General features: G+C 41.6%; 1 protein-coding gene across 1 annotated transcript in view; it reads left to right on the forward strand.

Annotated features, from left to right (window-relative positions):
- Positions 1-18,779, forward strand: part of gas7b (growth arrest-specific 7b) — a 142,354-nt gene that overhangs the window by 79,116 nt on the left and 44,459 nt on the right. Inside the window, exon 2 of the mRNA XM_037691183.1 lies at positions 5,792-5,909. Within this exon, the coding sequence (XP_037547111.1) occupies positions 5,792-5,909 (118 nt within the window). The remainder of the gene's footprint in view (positions 1-5,791; positions 5,910-18,779) is intronic.

Below are 18,779 nucleotides of genomic sequence, written 5' to 3' on the forward strand. Positions count from 1 at the left end.
AACGCCTTAAAGCAGGGCTACTCAACCAAATTGCTCAGGGGGGCACAGTTACTGAAAGCCAAGAGCTCAAGGGCTGGATATCCAGCAATTATTGTCATTAAGTTTGTTTTACAGTTTAAAATCTAGTTTTATTTAAAAATGAACATGGTGGGCCGAACCGAGTCCACCCGTGGGCCTGATTTGGCCCCGGGGCCGCCAGTTGAATAGTCCTGCCTTAAAGAGACAAAAAAGTATCACAGGGTTGAATGGAGACAGACGTTCAGTCAGTGCTCCTGTTAGTTTAGTTTCTGCAAGTTGTCCACCAGCGAACACGGTAATGAAGGTTTCATTTTTATTCCATTTGACAAAAATACATTTGACTTTATCTTAAGGGAACCACCCCTAAAAAATTGCTCTTAGAAAAGCCCCTGTTAACACACTTTTAAAACCAGAGGATGCTTAAGAAATGTCTCAGCAACGTCTGAGATCTTTTATTCTGCATTTTGAAAATGATTAATAAACTGCCTTCGTGTCCTAGATTGTTTGTTTTTTTTTCTTGTTTTTTTATGTCATCAAAGTCCTTCTGGGCGGCCCACTCCCATCTGTCTCTTCTACTAAGGGCTGTTTCAGTTGAACGTGGGGAGAAATAAATCTGGCTTCATTTCACAGATGATGAGTGATCAAATCACATAAACAGGCTGATAAGAAAGTGTCTGAATTATTCAGAGAAAACCAGTGTCTTTTGTTCCTGAAGCAAACTGGTTTCCTCTCGGGTCACAGGATAAAACATATGTCTGTACTAAGAAGATTAAAGGATGGCAGTACGGTGGCGCAACTGGTAGAGCTGCTGCCTCTCAGTGAGCAGGTCCTTGGTTCAAACCCCGGTCCAGGGGCCTTTCTGGGTGGAGTTTGCATGTTCTCTCCGTGCATGCGTGGGTTTTCTCCGGGTACTCCGGTTTCCTCCCACAGACCAAAAACATGCATGTTAGGCTGATTGGTAACTCTAAATTGTCCCTAGGTGTGAGTGAGAGAGTGAATGGTTGTTTGTGTTGTTTGTTTCTATGTGTCTCTGTGATGGACTTGCGACCCGTCCAGGGTGTCCCCCGCCCCTCGCACAGTGATTGCTGGACATGGGCACCGGCGACCCCCGTGACCCAAAATGGAATAAACGGGTAAAGATAATGGATGGATGGATGAAGAAGATTAAAGGGATAGTCCACTCAACTTTGGAGTGATGTTCTGTCTAATAATTATTTATATTTAGTATCCTATCAGCCATGACATCAGACATGGAGCACAAAGTATAGAGAAAAAGGCAAAAGTATTTGTCTAGACTAATGGACAAACAAAAGACAATCAATCAGTTTTCATTAAATACAGTTCTGTGATTATTTTGGCTTAATCTTTGTTCATTAGAAGCTTGTATCTGTAGAGTTTCCATCCATCCATCCATCCATTCATCTGTCATCCATCCGTCTGTCATCTGTCCATCATCCATCCATTCATCATCCATCCATCCATCTGTCTGTCCATCCGTCATCCATCTTTTTGTCCATCCATCCATCATCCATCCATCCATCATCCATCCATCCATTCATCTGTCATCCATCCATCTGTCATCTGTCCATCATCCATCCATTCGTCATCCATCCATCCATCTGTCTGTCCATCTGTCATCCATCTGTTCGTCCATCCATCATCCATCCATTCATCATCCATTCATCCATCTGTTTGTCCATCCATCCATTCATCATCCATCCATCCATTATCCATCCATCATCCACCCATCCATTCATCATCCATCCATCCATCCGTCCGTATGTCCATCCATCATCCATCTGTCCATCCATCCATCATCCTTCAATTCCTCATCCATTCACGTCCATCCATCATCCATCCATCATCCGTCCATCATCCACCCTTCCATTCATAATCTATCCATCCGTACGTCCATTCATCATCCATCTGTCAATCCTTCAAACATCCATCCATTCATCATCCATCCATTCATCATCCCGCTGTCCATGCATCCATCATCTATGCATTCATCATCCATCCATCATTCACCCATTCATCTATCCTTTCATCCATCTATCATCCATCCATCATCCAACCATCAATCATCCATCATCATACATCCATTCACCCATCCATCCATCATCCATCCATCATCTATCCATCATCCATCCATTTATCCATTGATTCATCCATCCATCATCATCCATCCATCCATCCATCATCCATTCATTTGTCCATCCATCTATACATCCATCCATCCATTATCTATACCCACCTCTTCCTTTTCAGGTTACAGGGGTCACTGGTGTCCATATCCAACAGTCACTGTGCAAGAGGTTGGGGACACCCTGGACAGGTCTCCAGTCCATTATGTGGACACCCTGGACAGGTCTCCAGTCCATCACAGGGACAAACGAGACAAACAATCATTCACTCTCTCACTCTCACCTAGGGACAATTTAGAGTTACCAATCAGCCTAACATGCATGTTTTTTGGTCTGTGGGAGGAAACCCACACAGCACGAAGAGAACATGCAAACTCCACCCAGAAAGGCCCCCAGCCAGGATTTGACCCGGTGACCTTCTTGCTGAGAGGCGGCAGCTCGACTAACTGCATCACTGTGCCGCCCTGTTGATTTTTTTATTTTATTTTATCCTTTGATATTTTAAAATACTTAGCCCCCAGACATGTTGGCACTTTACGTAGTAAAACGAGGGTGATGTAAAACTTCAGGTCAACAACAGAGGCTGGGAACACAGTGTGATGAACCGTGGTGATTAGTTGTTATTGTTAAAGACAAAAGAACAGAATCTGTGTAGCCATCATATTTTCTGTTTTGAAATCTTGTAGAGCTAACACAACTTCAGATTACTGGAGTTTTATTAGGCAGATTTTAGACATCATGCAAAAAGTTTAATGGCTGTTGTGAACTTGTTTAAAGTCCTGGGTTTGCTTTCATTACAGTTGGGTGTGGATGGCGCACATTTTGGGTTTCATCCACCTCTGACACATGCAGTGGTATAGATCAAAAACAAACACGTGTTCAGATACCTTTCAACCCTCACCTGTGATCATGAGGCTGGATCATGACAGATAGAATGACATCCTGAATACAAGTGGCTGAAATGAGCTTCCTTCATAGGTTGGCTCGGTTCAGCATTAGAGATGGGGTGAGGAGCTCAAAATGGAACCTCTGCTCCACCGCATCAAAAGGAGTCAATTGAGGTGGTTCGAGCATCTGATTGGAATGTCTCCTGGACTCCTCCCTTTAGAGGTTCTCTGGGCATGTCCCACTGGAAAGAAGTCCTGGGGCAGACCTAGATTTAACTGGAGAGATTGTGCACCTTCTTTGGCCTGAGAACGTCTTGTGGTCCCCCAGGAGGAGCTGGAGAGTCTCACTGGGGAGAGGGAGGTCTGGGTTTCTCTCCAGGACTTATTGCCTCTGTGATCCAACTACAAATAAATGGTTAATGGTAAATGCACTGTACTTATATAGCACATTTCTATCTAATCCAGATACTCAAAGCTCTTTACAACACAGTATGTGCCTCATTTATATCTACACACACACATTCGTACAGCACTCTACTACATCTCTACAAAAAGAATCAAACAAATTCTGCTATAAAGAGACTAATCAGTGCTTTTTAGATCACATTCATACACAGATGTGATACACCTCAGAGGTAATGACCCCTGACCCTCCCATTGCAGGACAATTGCTCTAACCACTCTGCCACTGCTGCCCCTGATAACATGGAGATGGATGTATTTTAGGCAAAAACACTCTTCGAATATGTCTGATAATTACTAGCCAGCAGTGGTGCGCACACCTAATCATAAAGTTAGCTTCGCTAATCACTAATTGGCTAACTAAAACAAATTAGCTTTGCTAATGCAATACCGCTAAACAGATAAAAAAATATCTGAAGGTAACACTAAATCATTAACTTTTATCATACACTGCTGTCGCTGACTGTAAGAATGTCTGTATTTGTACAACGTTGTCATTGAACACGACTCAAAACGGTTCATGAATCACAAGTCAAGTGTCCATATCTATGTTCAGAGGTGAATTTTCTGAAATTAACCCGGTCCATCAGAACCAAAGAGGCGGAGCAGAACTTTGCTGTGCTGAAGCAGAGTGATGCGTTCAGTGTGTGTCGGACGTTTCCCTCGTGTCATTTACTTTAATAACTTAACTCAATTTAATGATTCTCTTTGAGGATTTTTTTACTTTTATAACTAACTACAAAGTTGCTGTGTGTCATCATCAATATTCTCTCAATAATAAATCTATTTGAATTAAAGTAAACGTGTGAAATGTGTGAGAGAGTCACGTCCAAGAGACTGCGTGAGCGTTCCAAAGAATGCTGGGTAGGAATTATGTGTGCAATGTTTCTGACTGTTTACAATATTTCTGAATGTGAAAATGGGTTTTTCATGTTATTTTCCAGTTCTGGTTTGGTTTAATTTATGTTAAAGTCTCTGTTGTTGGCTGTAAACTGACACCAGGAGTCAGAGACTGTTTGTGGTAGATATGAGGGGGAAAGAAAACACAACAAAGGTCAATGATGTCACCGGGTGGTTTTTAGCTTTGCATAGCATAGCTACTTGAAAATCCCCATTCTCCTGTATGTTTTTAGTGTGGAGAATAGTCTTTAAAAAACTAGCGGATTTGAATTTACTGGATTTAAATTTAGCAGGAGCTACTTCTGCTAAAGGTTTTCAAAGTCAGAGAAATCTGTAATCTGCTACATGGAAAGTTAGCTCAGCTATTAGTGGATTAATGGAACCATGCCCACCACTGCTAGCCAGCCCCCCCAAAAAGTATTTCTTACATTAACCTAATATCTCTTTGATTCTGGTGAAGCACCCACACCTGCTTCCACCCTCATTTGCCCTTGAGCAAGGCTCTTAACCCCCCCCATCTTTTCCTCCGGGTGCCCTAGATGGCAGCTCTCTGCTCCACACAGAGGGCTGTGGTAGCTCTGTGGTCTGGTTGTGTCAGGAAGGGCATCCGGCATCAAATCAATTGCCAAGTCTTCATGCGACTTAGTTCGCTGTGGCGACCCCTGAAGAAGGGAGCAGCTGAAAGATAAAAAAGCACTAACCCAATATCTCTTTGATTTTGTTTGTCTGCACCACACAGTTCAGATCCAGAAACGTTGTTCTGGGTTCTGAGGGGCAGAGGAAAACTCTGTAATTACTCCTACTCCTTGAGCATTCGGGGAGGACTCAAACATTGAATTGTGTTTGGGTCATGTGTCCGATGAAACATGAAAGTCTTCTGTGTCTGACTATTGTTGGTCAAAGGTTATTCCATTTATTCTACAATGGCCACTTTAATTTTCCCCGCGCTTCCTAAAACTAACCTTGTCAGGCTTAACTTTATTCCCTCTTGGATTGGAGAACTTCATCTACATTCCATCCCATATTGTTTTCCTGGTAATCAGTGTCAGATGTTTGCAGACTCCCATGTGTTCCTCAGCTGCCTGTTTTCTCCACACTTGCTGACTCTGGATCTGTGGACCTCAGTCCAGTTCCACTTTGTAGAGGGTTTTGTGGCAGCAGCAGGTCAGCCTTCTCCACTATGATGTCATTAGTTTCTGGTTGTGAAATACTTGAGGTCTTCCCTAAACTCAGCCCTCTCCTGTAACTTTAGCATCTTTTATTTCTTAGTCATGGTGTTTTATACTAGAAGGAACTTGGGAAATAAAACAGTCTTAGTTCTAACACACTGTTGATGAGACTTCTTTACGACTAACATTTATTGTTTTTCTTTGTCGACAGAAAGCAGCATCTCTGAGTCAGCTGCCCGTCGAAGACCTCAAAGACCCTCTTCCTCCTCACTGGAGATGTTACATGTCTCCACAAGGTCGGCGGTACTATGTTGACACCACGACCAACGGTAAGACAAACAAAAATGTGACACACTTTACTTATAGTGCAGGTTAAATCTAAACTTAGGTCGCATGGTACAAACTGCAACGAAGGTGATAGGAAGGACTGATCACCCCTCCCTGCAGTCTGTCTATGATGAGTCTGTCCTCAGACTTGCTCGGAGGGTGCTGTCTGATCCCGCTCATATCCTCAACTCACAATACGAACTGTTACCATCTGGCAAACGGTTTAGAATCCCTGCTTGTAGATTTAACATATTTTAAAATTGATTTGTCCCTACATCAATCAGATTGTTAAATAAAGCATTAGACCTGTCGCAGTAAACAATAAATCAATTAATCGCATGATAAATGAAAATCCATCCATCCATCCATTTTCTTTACCCGCTTATTCCATTTTGGGTCACGGGGGTCGCTGGTGCCCATGTCCAGCAATCACTGTGCGAGGGGCGGGGTACACCCTGGACGGGTCGCAAGTCCATCACAGGGCCACATAGAGACAAACGAGACAAACAACCATTCACTCTCTCACTCACACCTAGGGACAATTTAGAGTTACCAATCAGCCTAACATGCATGTTTTTGGACTGTGGGAGGAAACCGGAGTACCTGGAGAAAACCCACGCATGCACGGAGAGAACATGCAAACTCCACCCAGAAGGCACCTGGACCGGGGTTTGAACCAAGGACCTGCTCGCTGAGAGGCAGCAGCTCTACCAGTTGCGCCACCGTGCTGCCATAAATGAAAATGATCGACCTCATTTTCATTTATCAGCTTTATCGTTTCTTTGTCTGTCTCTTTCTACTGGACACTGGATGACTACGGGCTCAACTCCGGTGCTCTTCACTGACCCCTCCCTTTCTCTTTAAAATCTGTTTTAACCGACCAAAATCACGTTTTTGGTTCGTTAAAAGCAGCTAAGCTGAGATGCTAAGCTACGAGCTAAGCTAACAGGCCGACCTCGACCCTCCCATTTTACTTAAAGAGACACGCTGCTCGCTCCCTCACTGTCCATTCTTCAGTTCACACAGTCTTATACTGCCATCCAGTGGTCAAAAAAGGTAGTAAACACAACAATTAACAAACTTTTCTTCTTAAATTTGACAATAATTACTAATTATTGTCAAATTTCATACAATATTATTGTTTATCGCAATAATTTCTGAGACAATTAATCGCCCATCAAAATTTGTTATTGTAACAGGCCTAGTTGGCATAGAGTCTTTTCTCATGCTGCTGATGCTCTGGCCTTTTTTCTTGCTTCGTTTACTTGCTGGAATGTATGTGGGAATGTGTAATGTGTGTTTTTATTGAGCAATAGGTGTTTTTTTATTTTTTGTTTTATTTTATTGTGTTGTTCACATGATTTTATTGTTTTGTAGTGTATTTAATTGTGGGAGAAGCTTTGTTTAGCACACAATGTTCAAGACAAATTTCCCCTTAGGGACGATAAAGTATACATCTATCTATCTAAAACACAAGGATCACTCAGGAACAGTTAATGAAAGGGTTAGATTTTTCATGGTAAATTGTAAATAGACTATACTTACAGTATATAGCACCTTTCTATCTTATCAAAACTAGTTACACTACAATCTGTATCCTCATTTACCCATTCATACAGCACTCTACTAGATCTATACAAAGATTAATCAGAGCTTTAACACATACACTGATGGCACACACATCAGAGGCAATGAGGGGTTCAGTGTCTTGCCCAGGGACACTTCTGGTGGAACTGAACCCCCAACTCTCCCATTGGAGGACGACTGCTCTAACCACTCAGCCACACCTGCCTACGATCACAGTCCCATAATCCGATTCCCACGTGTGGGAATCGAACCCACCCCCTCCCAAACTCTTTACAACACCATTGTGTGCTCCAACTCGGGGCGTAACCTCAGTCGTTCCCAACCTTGGTCCTCGAAGGACACTCCTGCATGTTCTAGTGGTTTTCCTGCTCTAACACACCTGATTCAGTGATTTAATTACTTCATCAAGTTTTGCAGAAGCCTGTTAATCACCCATTTACTCAGATCCAGTGTCTCAAAGCATGAAAACAACTAGAACAGGCAGGATAGTGTTCTTTGAGGACCAGGGTTAGGAACCAAAGCTCTAAGCCAACGGGACCGTAATCTGTAGAGTTTACAGAAATGAAGAATAAATCAAGAGAAAATACGTGTTTGACTGCTTGTTGGAAAGAGATACTGGGAAAAGGGTATCCCACAGTTTAGATCAGTCACTTTACACACACACATCCTGAACTGAACCCCAGCTGTTGCTCTGAACAAGAATCAAACAGTTTTCACACTGTTCCTGCAGCACAACTTGATTTTCTGGAGTAAGTGTTTTTAATGTTGGCCCAGCGTGAGTGGGATCAGTGGTGTCAGAAAGAGCCACTCTGGACCTGGAAAGACTGATGCTGCTTGTTTCTCTCGACACAATAACCCCTCTTTGTGTCCCTGAGCTCACACTAACACACACACAGCAGACCGTTTAATACGCTTGTCCCTCACACTCTGCAGGTTCACCTGCTTTTACCGTCCATGAGAGGCTGCGCTGTAAACCCTGAATAATGATTCTAATATCTTGACTTGGCAACTCTTGAAACACAAAGTAATAAAGGTGAGATTGAAGTGAAAGCAGCCCCACTCAGGGGCACCACCAAGGAGGGGCCAGGGTGGGCAATGGCCACCCCTAAAATATGGTGGCTCCCCCATTACCCCCCCGGCTGGCTTTAATTACCCTATTTAGATTTAGTAGAACCTCATAAAGATAAAGACAAACACTATTTTTGAGCATTTGAGAGTTAAAAATAGAACAATGTATTTTATTTTAAATTAAACAACTTCAAATCTACTCTCTCTGAATAAGAGCAACTCTTCTAAAATTAATGTAATCAACATTAGGATGCAGGGACTCATCAGGATAAAGGTAAATTTAGGAGATGACAAGTGTCAATAAGTTGAGTAGTGACCGTGCTTTTCTCAATCATAATGTCAAATAAACAAGCGTTACGCTGATGTAGACCATTGCTGAAGGATTTGAACAGTGAATGTTTGTAGTTTTTGAGATGTGTGTCTTTTAGGACTGGAATTGAAAAGAGAATGTAAGTAAACCTGAATGTTTTTGGAGCAACATATTCAAGTGGGTACAAGTTACACTGTGGAAAATAACAGAGGTAGTTGATTGATTGATTGATTGATTGATTGATTGATTGATTGATTGTGTTTTTCTTGTCTGAGGCTGCACAGATCCTGATGAATGGAGGGAGCAATTTTATCAGTCACCAGGCACAGAGGTGGAGCCAGGGGGTGGACACTGGTGGCCTTAGCCACCATAGAATGATCTCGACCACACCAATCATTCAAGAAAACTGTACTTCAAACAATATAAATACTAAAAAATATATTTAAAAATGTTAAATCAGGTAATCTGGACAGATTCTTTTTGGTTGAAAAGTTTCGTCTTTCATCTGAAAGACTTCTTCATTCCGAAGCCTGTCAACAATCTCTGTCGTATAAATAGCACCTTTTCAAAGTGGTTCATACCAGTTTGCTGTGGCATTCCCAGAAACTGACCTTTCACATGTAAAAGGGGACCATCAGTTGATCATCAGTGCATAAAATCAAATGTTATGGGCCGGATGGCTGCTTGCTACTCACCGAACTTTGAAAATATGCTATTTATACGACAGAGTTTGTTGGCACTGACGAAGTCTTTCAGATGAAAGAAGAAACGTTTTGTCCTAGAAGAATCTGCCCAGGTGACATGACTGAAGTTTTTTGTGATTTATTTACCTGGATGATTGAGCTTATGTTCATCAGGACTAAACAACATAGTTTCCTCAAATGATTGGTGGTCAGTTTATTTATATATTTGGCAGTGGCCATCTTGAATTTTTACATGGCAATCTAATTTTTGATCGTAACCTTTCTTACAGCTTGATGCAGCCGCATAACCAAAATGAAAGTTGGCTTGTTGCTTATTTTTTTTATTTATCCAGCTCACAAAGTAAATATACATACATATATGGTGGCAGATATTTTGGATTTTGATCTGGCAACCCAATTTTAAAAAAAGCCTTTCTAATGCCAAGATGCAGCCACACATCAAAATGGAAGTTAGTACCTCATGTATTTTTCAAGTTGCCATGCTCACAAGCTGCACAGACAGATGGACTGATGAGGAATATTTTCAATTCCACCTCTTTGCTCCATGATGGGGGACAAAAAGTAACTAAGGTAGACTTTTGTATATCAGAAAGTTATTCCCTGACTCCTGTATTGCTGTTTTTGTTAAATAACTTACTTATGAAGTTCAAGTTGTTCAAGTTCAAGTTGTGTTTATTTGTTAAATGCCGGTTAACTCAGGGTTATCAGTACAATGAAATGCTCAGGATGAGAAGAACCAGTTTGACTCGCTAAAAAAAAAATCAAAGAAAAACCAACAAGAACAACATAACCAGTTCCCTGAAATTCTGTTCTGGTGTTTGGTTTCGGTGCCCCCTCAGAATATTTAGGGGCCCCCACATGGCCACCCACCCCCATTAAAACATTTCTGGAGACGCCACTGGCCCCACTGATCACTGGGACAGAGTGAAAACAGGCCTCTTGCAGGTTTTCTGAACTGAAACACAGTTTTAAAATTTCACTCTTTGTTATGCAGCAGCATCTTTAGATGGTGATATTTAGACTTTTATATAAGTGTCTGAAGATGTTAGATTACCGTACTTTCCGCCGAACACATCGCACCGCTGTATAAGTCACATCAGTCCAAATAAAGTGGAAAATATAAACCATATAAGTCACGTCTATTATGCTTCACCACTGATGCATTGTGTTTGTTATGCGTCACCGCTGACCACCCAGAAACGTTGTGTTGAGCCAAAAATCGATTGACTGCCAAGTGGCAGCTGCGGGAGTGTGCACGGGAGGACTTTAACAAGAATTTAACAAGATTAACACTTAAAAACAATTATTTGTTTGCTTGACATTATAGTAAAGGTGTGTCTCAGTTGAACTTTTCTTTAATAAATTCACTTTAGTGGTCAAATCAGCTGCATTTCACCTGGATGGTGCGGCGAAACGTAGCTGATTTGACGTTTGCTCCAGGAGTTCCTGAGCGAGACGAAGGTGGCTTGGTATGGCAAGCCAAGTGTCTCATTAATAGCCACTTTTACCTATTAATGAGACACTTGGCTCGCTATATTACTTGAGCGCCCTCTAGCGGCTGGAAATGATAGTGTTTAATATTTTCCATGTCAGAATGAATGAAATCGTCAGATGTCAACCAAAAATTAGTTTATAAATATGGGGAAAAATAAATAAGTCACTTCGCTGTCTAAGTCGCAGGACATGCTAATTTATGCAAAAAGGTGCGACTTATACAACAAAAAATATGCTAATTTTTTTTGTTCCCTGTAGGTTTGACACAGTTCTGAGTAAAATTGTTCAAATCTTGCTGCATTCACTGAACCTTGAAAATCAAGAAGACAGAACTCTTCTGCTGTTCCTTTTTGTTTTAATATTAACAGCAAGGATTATTCATCAGTGTTTAGTCAGGTCTGTCCTCACAGTGTTTACCTACAACTCTGATCTGTGTCTGTTTTACACAAAGTCTGAGAGAAAGTTTTGCACAGCTCTGACCTACACATCAGACAAGTCAGGTCCTCTGGAAGGATTAAAATAAATAAATAAAATAAAAAATTAAAGCCTTGTTGAAATGTTTTTTTCTTTTCTCCAAAATACTTCTTCAACCTGAGGAGCTGTAACAAACTCAGTCTTATAAATAGCATTTTCTCATAGTGGATCAACCAGTTTGTTGTTGACATCCAGGACTGCAACAAACAACAACAACAAGCTTGTTGATCCACTGTGAGAAGATGCTATTTATAAGACTGAGTTTGTTGCAGCTGCTCAGATTGAAGAAGTCTTTTGAATAAAAGTTTCAACAAGTTTTAATTTAATTTAAAAATAATAATAATTGGAATCCATCCAGAGGACCTGAATTCACTTTGTTGTATTTTTCTACCTGGATTATTGAGCATGCATCAGGATACACATCAGACCTACTCCACATAATGAATATGTAGCAACATGTCAGCGACGTGGTACAGCTCCAGAAACATTGGGATGTTGTATAAAATGTAAATCCATACAGGATACGGCGACTTGTGGGAGTGTTCCTGACTTCATGCGGTGATGTCCAGAACAAAGTTAGACCTGTTTTTTTCATCCAGGAACATTGTTTCACTATTTTTAGCCAGAGTTTTTTGCAGACTAATAAACCTCTGCCCAGCTTTACTTCTGAGAAATCCAGCCTGCCTTAAATGATCAGTCATCTTATTTACCAGTCTAGGTAAGGCACTGTTCTGGCAGGGTGTAAGTGAACTCATCAGATGCAAAAAATATTAAAGATTTTTTAAAAATCTCCATCCGTTCCCTGAAACCAGTCTAAGATGGTTCTGGTTCACCTGGGTTCCTCATATAAAGCCAAAGGCGCAGTGCACCTCTGAGGCCGGCTGCAGCGGCCACGTCGTGACCACGATGAGAGGCGATCTAAATCTGTCCGTGGACTCCACCCAGGATCTGGACCAAATGAGTCCTCCTTTTTTCAGGATGATGTTCAGTGGGTCTGTGGGGCCGTGGAACAGCTGGAGCAGACTCCTCTTCCATCTAGTTCTATGGGACGTTAATCGTTGTGAATATTTAGTCGTGTTATTCATTCGAACGTAACTCTTCATGTGGGAGTTTGGAAAGTTAAAAACATGTTTTGCACACAACCATGTGTGCTGTGAGCAGCTCCTTATTGTTGTGCCTCAGACAATCTTTAGTCTTCAGAGTCACTGAGCTGCAGTTTCTGTTATTTTCAGTCCTCCGGTTGTTTCTGCTTCATCTGATAACCTTTTCTCACAAACCAGTTATTTATAGCGTCTCCTGGACTTTTCTTTCATTGCACCAAAGTTCAGCTTGATTAGCGTCCCGTGTTGGTGTTTTGGCGCTGCCATGGTAACGCAGCAGTTTGTGTGGGGGGGGTGCTTGACTCATTATTATTTTTTCTTTGTGGTTTTCCTTCCTGTGCTGCTTGGTGTATCTATCGTTGCAGGGTGCTGTGGTTTTACACCGGTCTAAGACCCTCCTGTACAAACACAGAGCCAAACGCTCCGCAGAACCAGCCCACTTGCTTTAAAGTCCTGTTGGGAGCTGGCGCTAACATGGTTCCAACTGATTCAGTCACGAGTGGACAGCTTGACGTACGAGTACTGGCAGCAAACGTGCCTCGAGCAATCAGATGTCAAATACTCGCTTAACTTAAACTCATGATCAGTAATCCTTCTGAGGTGGTCAAAAAATACATCCCAAATACCAGTACTGAAAAAGTCAGGACAATGTGTAAAATCTGAATAAAAGCAAATCAAGTACACATGTTACAGGTACTTTCACAGTGGGACATATCAAATGTTTAAACTATGCACTCTGGACTGCAGATAGGCCAGTCCAGCACCAGGACTCTTCTACTACAAAGCCATGCTGTTGTAATGGATGCAGTTTGTGGTTGAACGTCCTGCTGAAATATGCAAGGTCTTCCCTAAAAAGGACACCTCTGGATGGGACTTATGACGTTCTAAAGCCTCCATTTTAAATAAGCTTTGGCCCACAGAAGACACCACAGTTTATGGATCACAGTGGCTCCTTCTTTGCATGATAGAGCTTTAAGCAGCGTTTGTGGATGATATGGCGAGCTGTGTTTGCAGACAGTCGTTTGTTGAAGTGTTCCTAAGATGTGCAATGATGTCCATGTCTGACTTACGCCTGTGGTCAATGTGGTGTATTTTTAGAGCAGTTTTTTTACAAACTGGTGAACCTCTGCCTATCTTTACGTCGAGGTTCAGCCTCTCTAAAATACTAATTTTATCCTCAGTCCTCTTGCTGCCTTGTTGTCAATTAACCTTATCAGAATCAGAATCAGCTTTATTGTCATTGCACAGAAGCACAACAAAATTACATTTCAGTGCAGCCCATCCACCATGTCCCTGTGAGGTTGCAAAAAAATCTTAACACAAGAAAAAGCAACATACTGGTGATATAAAGACATATGCATATAGAGTGGGTGAGGGTGGGGGTCCCAGCACAGGCTGCCCAAGTGAGTGACGCAGCCACTGACGCCTTTGCAACTACCTAGGTTGCTGCATTAGTGGTGGTGGTGGTGGTGGGGGGGGTGCAAAATGAGGGAGGCCAGCAAAGGCAGTGAGTTTGAAGTGAAGTAGTCCATGATCACTGTCCAGATTACCCCCCCCCCCACCCCACCACCACCACCACCACCACCATCCATAGTCCTAAGTGATGGTGTATTTATCAGCTGGCTCAGTAGAGCTCTGACACAGGTCCACAGATGTCCTTGGGGAAGGGAGCGGGTAGGAGAGAGAGGAGCAGAGCATCTTGTTCACATAAAATCCAGGAGAATTTGAGATGGTCAACCTTTCAAGGCAGACGCTGGGGGAACCAGATTCAGATAACAACTGTTGTTTTGGTCAGGCAGACTCTATTAATGTTCATCTGTCTTTTACTGTTTTGCTAGTTCATCACAATGACGACTCCAAACAGCCACATTTGTGGTCAATTACTCCGAGTCGAGCTTACAACTTCTCCGAGATCTATCTTAAGCTGCAAGTGGCCTGCTATTCTCAGCAAAAATTGTGTCCAGCTTACAGCTTAGCTCACACAGCATTTGAGGGTTCACATCACAGCACATCTCCACACACAGGCCAGGCAGTGTCACAATGGGCAAAATAGCTGCCGACGTTTTCCGAATTTGTCAATATACCAAGTAACCACCAACTCCAAAAAGCAGAAATCCTGTTATCATAAATCCAATTATGTACAAATCTTCAACATCCATGACTGACAATATGGACAGACACACTATCTTCCACTGCCCCCAGGAATCTGTTGTGTATCCAGCTGCAAGTGTCTCATCGGGGCAGGAGGGCTCTCCTTCACCCTGTCTTCTCGTCGAGAACATTTGATCAATTGTGTTGAGAGACCAGCTGACCAGATCCATGATTGACAATTTGGAAGATATGCAAGAGAGGCTCCAAAAGGTTCACAGGACAAAGAGCAGGGAAGGAGGGGGAGGAGAAAAAGTGTCCGCCTTCACCGAGAGCAAGAAGGAAAACAAGTTGCAATGTCTTCCCCAGCTCATTCTTCTTTCTAACAGTCACATTTACAGCCTTTTGTTGCTGCTGTTCCAACCTTTTTTAGATGTCCTGCTGCTATAGAAATCAAAATACCTAATTTCCCCCCCAAGTTAGTACAATTTCTTAGTTTCTTCATTTGATATGTTCACAATGTTCACTATTTTATTCACTATTGTGAATAAAGTTTGGGTTTATGAGGTGTGCAAATCATTGCATTTTGGTTTTATTTACATTTTACACAACGTCCCAATGTTTCTGGAATTGAGTTAGTACAACCAAAAACACATTACTTAGTAAAATATACGAAAATGTAAAAATGTGAGAAGAAAACAAAAAAAGACCACTTGAGAAAAATTACAGATGGACGCCTGCAGTGACTGGGTCAACTCCTTACTACTTATCCTGCATAGGGCCCGGCTGCCGCTGAATTTGAGCGGTGAAGTTTCCCGTCTAATTAAAGACTAAAAAATTGTGTTTTCCACCAACATGTGGTGTACAACTAAGCAAACTGCTGAAAAGTGTCAAAGTAATTCTAACCCAGAGTCAAGTCTGACCCACTGACTCTGCAAACAATAAGCTGATGCAGAGTACATCTGATTTTTTATTTTTAACATATTGCTGCTGTCAGACTGACAAAAAACTGTGCAGTCATGGAAGCTAATTTAAGCAATGTTAGGAACTCTGAAAAGAAATCAGCTCTTTTCTGTTTCAGCGTACCTTCGTGCAGCTGAATCACTGATTTCATCCCATCCCATCATTAAGATCCATGCGAGGGGTGAAAACAACTGATGAGCAGCTGTAATTGAGGGGGGCTGACAACTCGTCAGCTTCCTGCGCGCTGTCATGAGAAGGTTAATGCTGCAGCTGCAGCATCAGTTTTACTGTGTCTTGAATGTGGAGTAAAAGAACATGTAAACATGATGAATGGTTTATCTCATCAGATGGAGATGATTAGAAACAGCGTTGTTTTCCTTCTGGGGCTTTAAAGAAGATGTCAGTAAATTAAGGGTGGGCATTTTAAGCTAAAACACCTATTTATTATTATTATTATTATTCATTATTATTATTAATATTCAATCCCTTACCCCCATAAGACCAAGCTGCAGCATTTTGTGCATCTCAACAATTGTTCATTTCATCCTTTACTCATGCAGGACTAATCAATACAGTACAAGTGTTAGTACAAGAACAAGCTGTTTCATTGCAAAGAAAGCAAAGAATGAGTGACAATCTTATCTGCTGCTTTATTTTTTATTTATTTTTTTATTTAACCTTTATTTATAGAGGTTAATTTAATTGAATCATGAGGACTCATTTTCAAGAGAGACCTGTTTAAGACAGACAACATATAAAGTACAGACAACAATATATAACAATAAAAAGCCATTAAAATAAAACAGTAATGTTCTGAAAACACTGTTACTGTTAGCATTGATGTTCTGTTAGCAGCATGATATTGTTAGCATTGATGTTCTGTTAGCAGCATGGTCCTCTTAGCAGCATGGTCCTGTTAACAATGTGGTCCTGTTAGCATTTCATGATGTTTATGTCCGGACTGTTGCCTGTTTTGTGATTTTGCTTAAAAAATGACAATATCCACACAGTTGAAACATGTGGTGAGTTTGTTTACTCACCCAAATTCTCACAATTGAAAAACTCTCCAACAAAACAGAGGCTTCAGGTGCAGAGACATGTGCTGCCACCAACCCTGTTAGCCAGAGATCTTTAGATTTCTTCTTTTTTTTTCATTGACTCTGACAAAGCTGAGCATGTGTGACACTTTAGTCCTTTCAACATAAGCTTTAAGGGCAGAAACTGTCCCTCGGATGTTCTGGTTGTTTTTATACACTCGTCAAAAGCGATACATATTATAATACAGTCTCTAGCTGTCCGTATGTCCGTAAGCTTTCTTTTTTCTGGCCCATAGCTTCTGATCTAGTCAAGATAATTTAACAAAACTTTATACCCTTATGCATCATTACTATAAGTGTCTCATACACTTTTCACCACCACAGCTCCAAGGCCAAGGTCACAAATCAAATTCAAATGTTATACAAGGTCTTTGCTTGTCCGGAAACTGCTATGGATTGCTTTATTGCTTTTTAATAGTATGTCACCAGACATAGAATGAGCTGCATGTGGTACTCTGGTTTGTTTTGCATTTTTAGGAGAGTGTGAGCAGTAGGTGTGTGGAAAAAAGCACTCCAAATGGAAAAGCCCTGTTAGGAAACAACTGGGCGAGTCACTACCAAGTGCAGTGTTTCCCCTAGGTCAATTACCTTGGCAGCGCGCTCATATCTTCACAGATTTTTATCGACGGTAGTTTGGGGAGCGGAGACATATCTGTGTTGTGCACCTGTGCATTTGTGCCAGCATTTGAGGGGGGTTATGCATGAGAGCAGCAGAGTGCTTCATTCAACCTTTATTTACCATACCATACCATATAATACCATACCATTTTATTTATAGAGCACTTTAAACAGTGACAAGGCCAACCAAAGTGTTGTACAGACAGAACAACAGGTAACACACAAAGCAAAATACAAAATGAAGTAAATCAGAAATATAGACATAAAAACTATGCAGATAATGACGACTAACCAGTGTGGAGCATACAGGTTCAAAACACAGATCTTTTGTTGTTGAAAGCTACCGAATAGTAGTGGGTTTTTAAACGGGACTTGAAAACCGAGAGGAAGGGGGTAACTCATTCCAAAGTCTTGGTCCCGCTACTGAGAATGCCCTGTCCCCTCTGCGCTTAAGACGAGTTCCTGGAACTGGAACAGGTAAATCCCATTGAGCCTCAAGGACTCATGTACAAGAGAGACCTGATTTCAACAAAGAGTGATGACAACAATGGACAACAGCGACAACAATAGACAGTTATAAAAAGGCATACAGATTTTTTTTTTTTTACAAACGGGATGGCTAAAAAAAGAAAAGTAACAAAAACCAGCTTTGTCTGTGGCTTTTTAGCTAGCACATCTTGATTGCACTCCGCTAGCTTAATGCTATGTCAGTACCAGCAGTTATGGGTGTAAAACAAATTCGGTAGGTGATGCTCTCGGTTCTGTTGACAGGACGGGGCACACTCATGATAGGGGGAACACTGAAGTACCGGTGTTAACAAACAAACAAAACATTTGTGATAATCACATTCTTTGAGTTCAAACATTTCAACTTGACTGAATAGTCAAAAGTTACAATAAACACAAAGTTGAGCAGCACGGTGGCTCAGCTGGTAGAGCTGTTGCCTCTCAGTGAGAAGGTTACCGGATCAAATCCCAGCCAGGGGGCTTTCTGGAGTGAGTTTGCATGTTCTGTCTGTGCTGCATGGGTTTTCTCCAGGTACTCCAGTTCCCTCCCACAGACAAAAACATGCATGTTAGACTGATTGGTAACTCTAAATTTTTCTAATTGTTAGTGAGAGAGTGAACGGTTGTTTGTCTCGCTTGTCTCCATGTGTCCTTGTGATGTACTGGAGACCTGGCCAGGGTGTACCCCACCTCTCCCACAGTAACTGCTGGATATGGGCACCAGTGACCCCCATGACCCAAAAAGGAAGAAGTGGTTAAAGGTGGCTGGATGGATGAATGGAAAGATGGATTAATGGATAGATAGATAGATAAATAGATAGATAGATAGATAGATAGATAGATAGATAGATAGATAGATAGA

The sequence above is a fragment of the Nematolebias whitei genome, chromosome 17 (assembly GCF_014905685.2).
Source record: "Nematolebias whitei isolate Nwh7 chromosome 17, NemWhi1, whole genome shotgun sequence".
Lineage (NCBI taxonomy): Eukaryota > Metazoa > Chordata > Actinopteri > Cyprinodontiformes > Rivulidae > Nematolebias > Nematolebias whitei.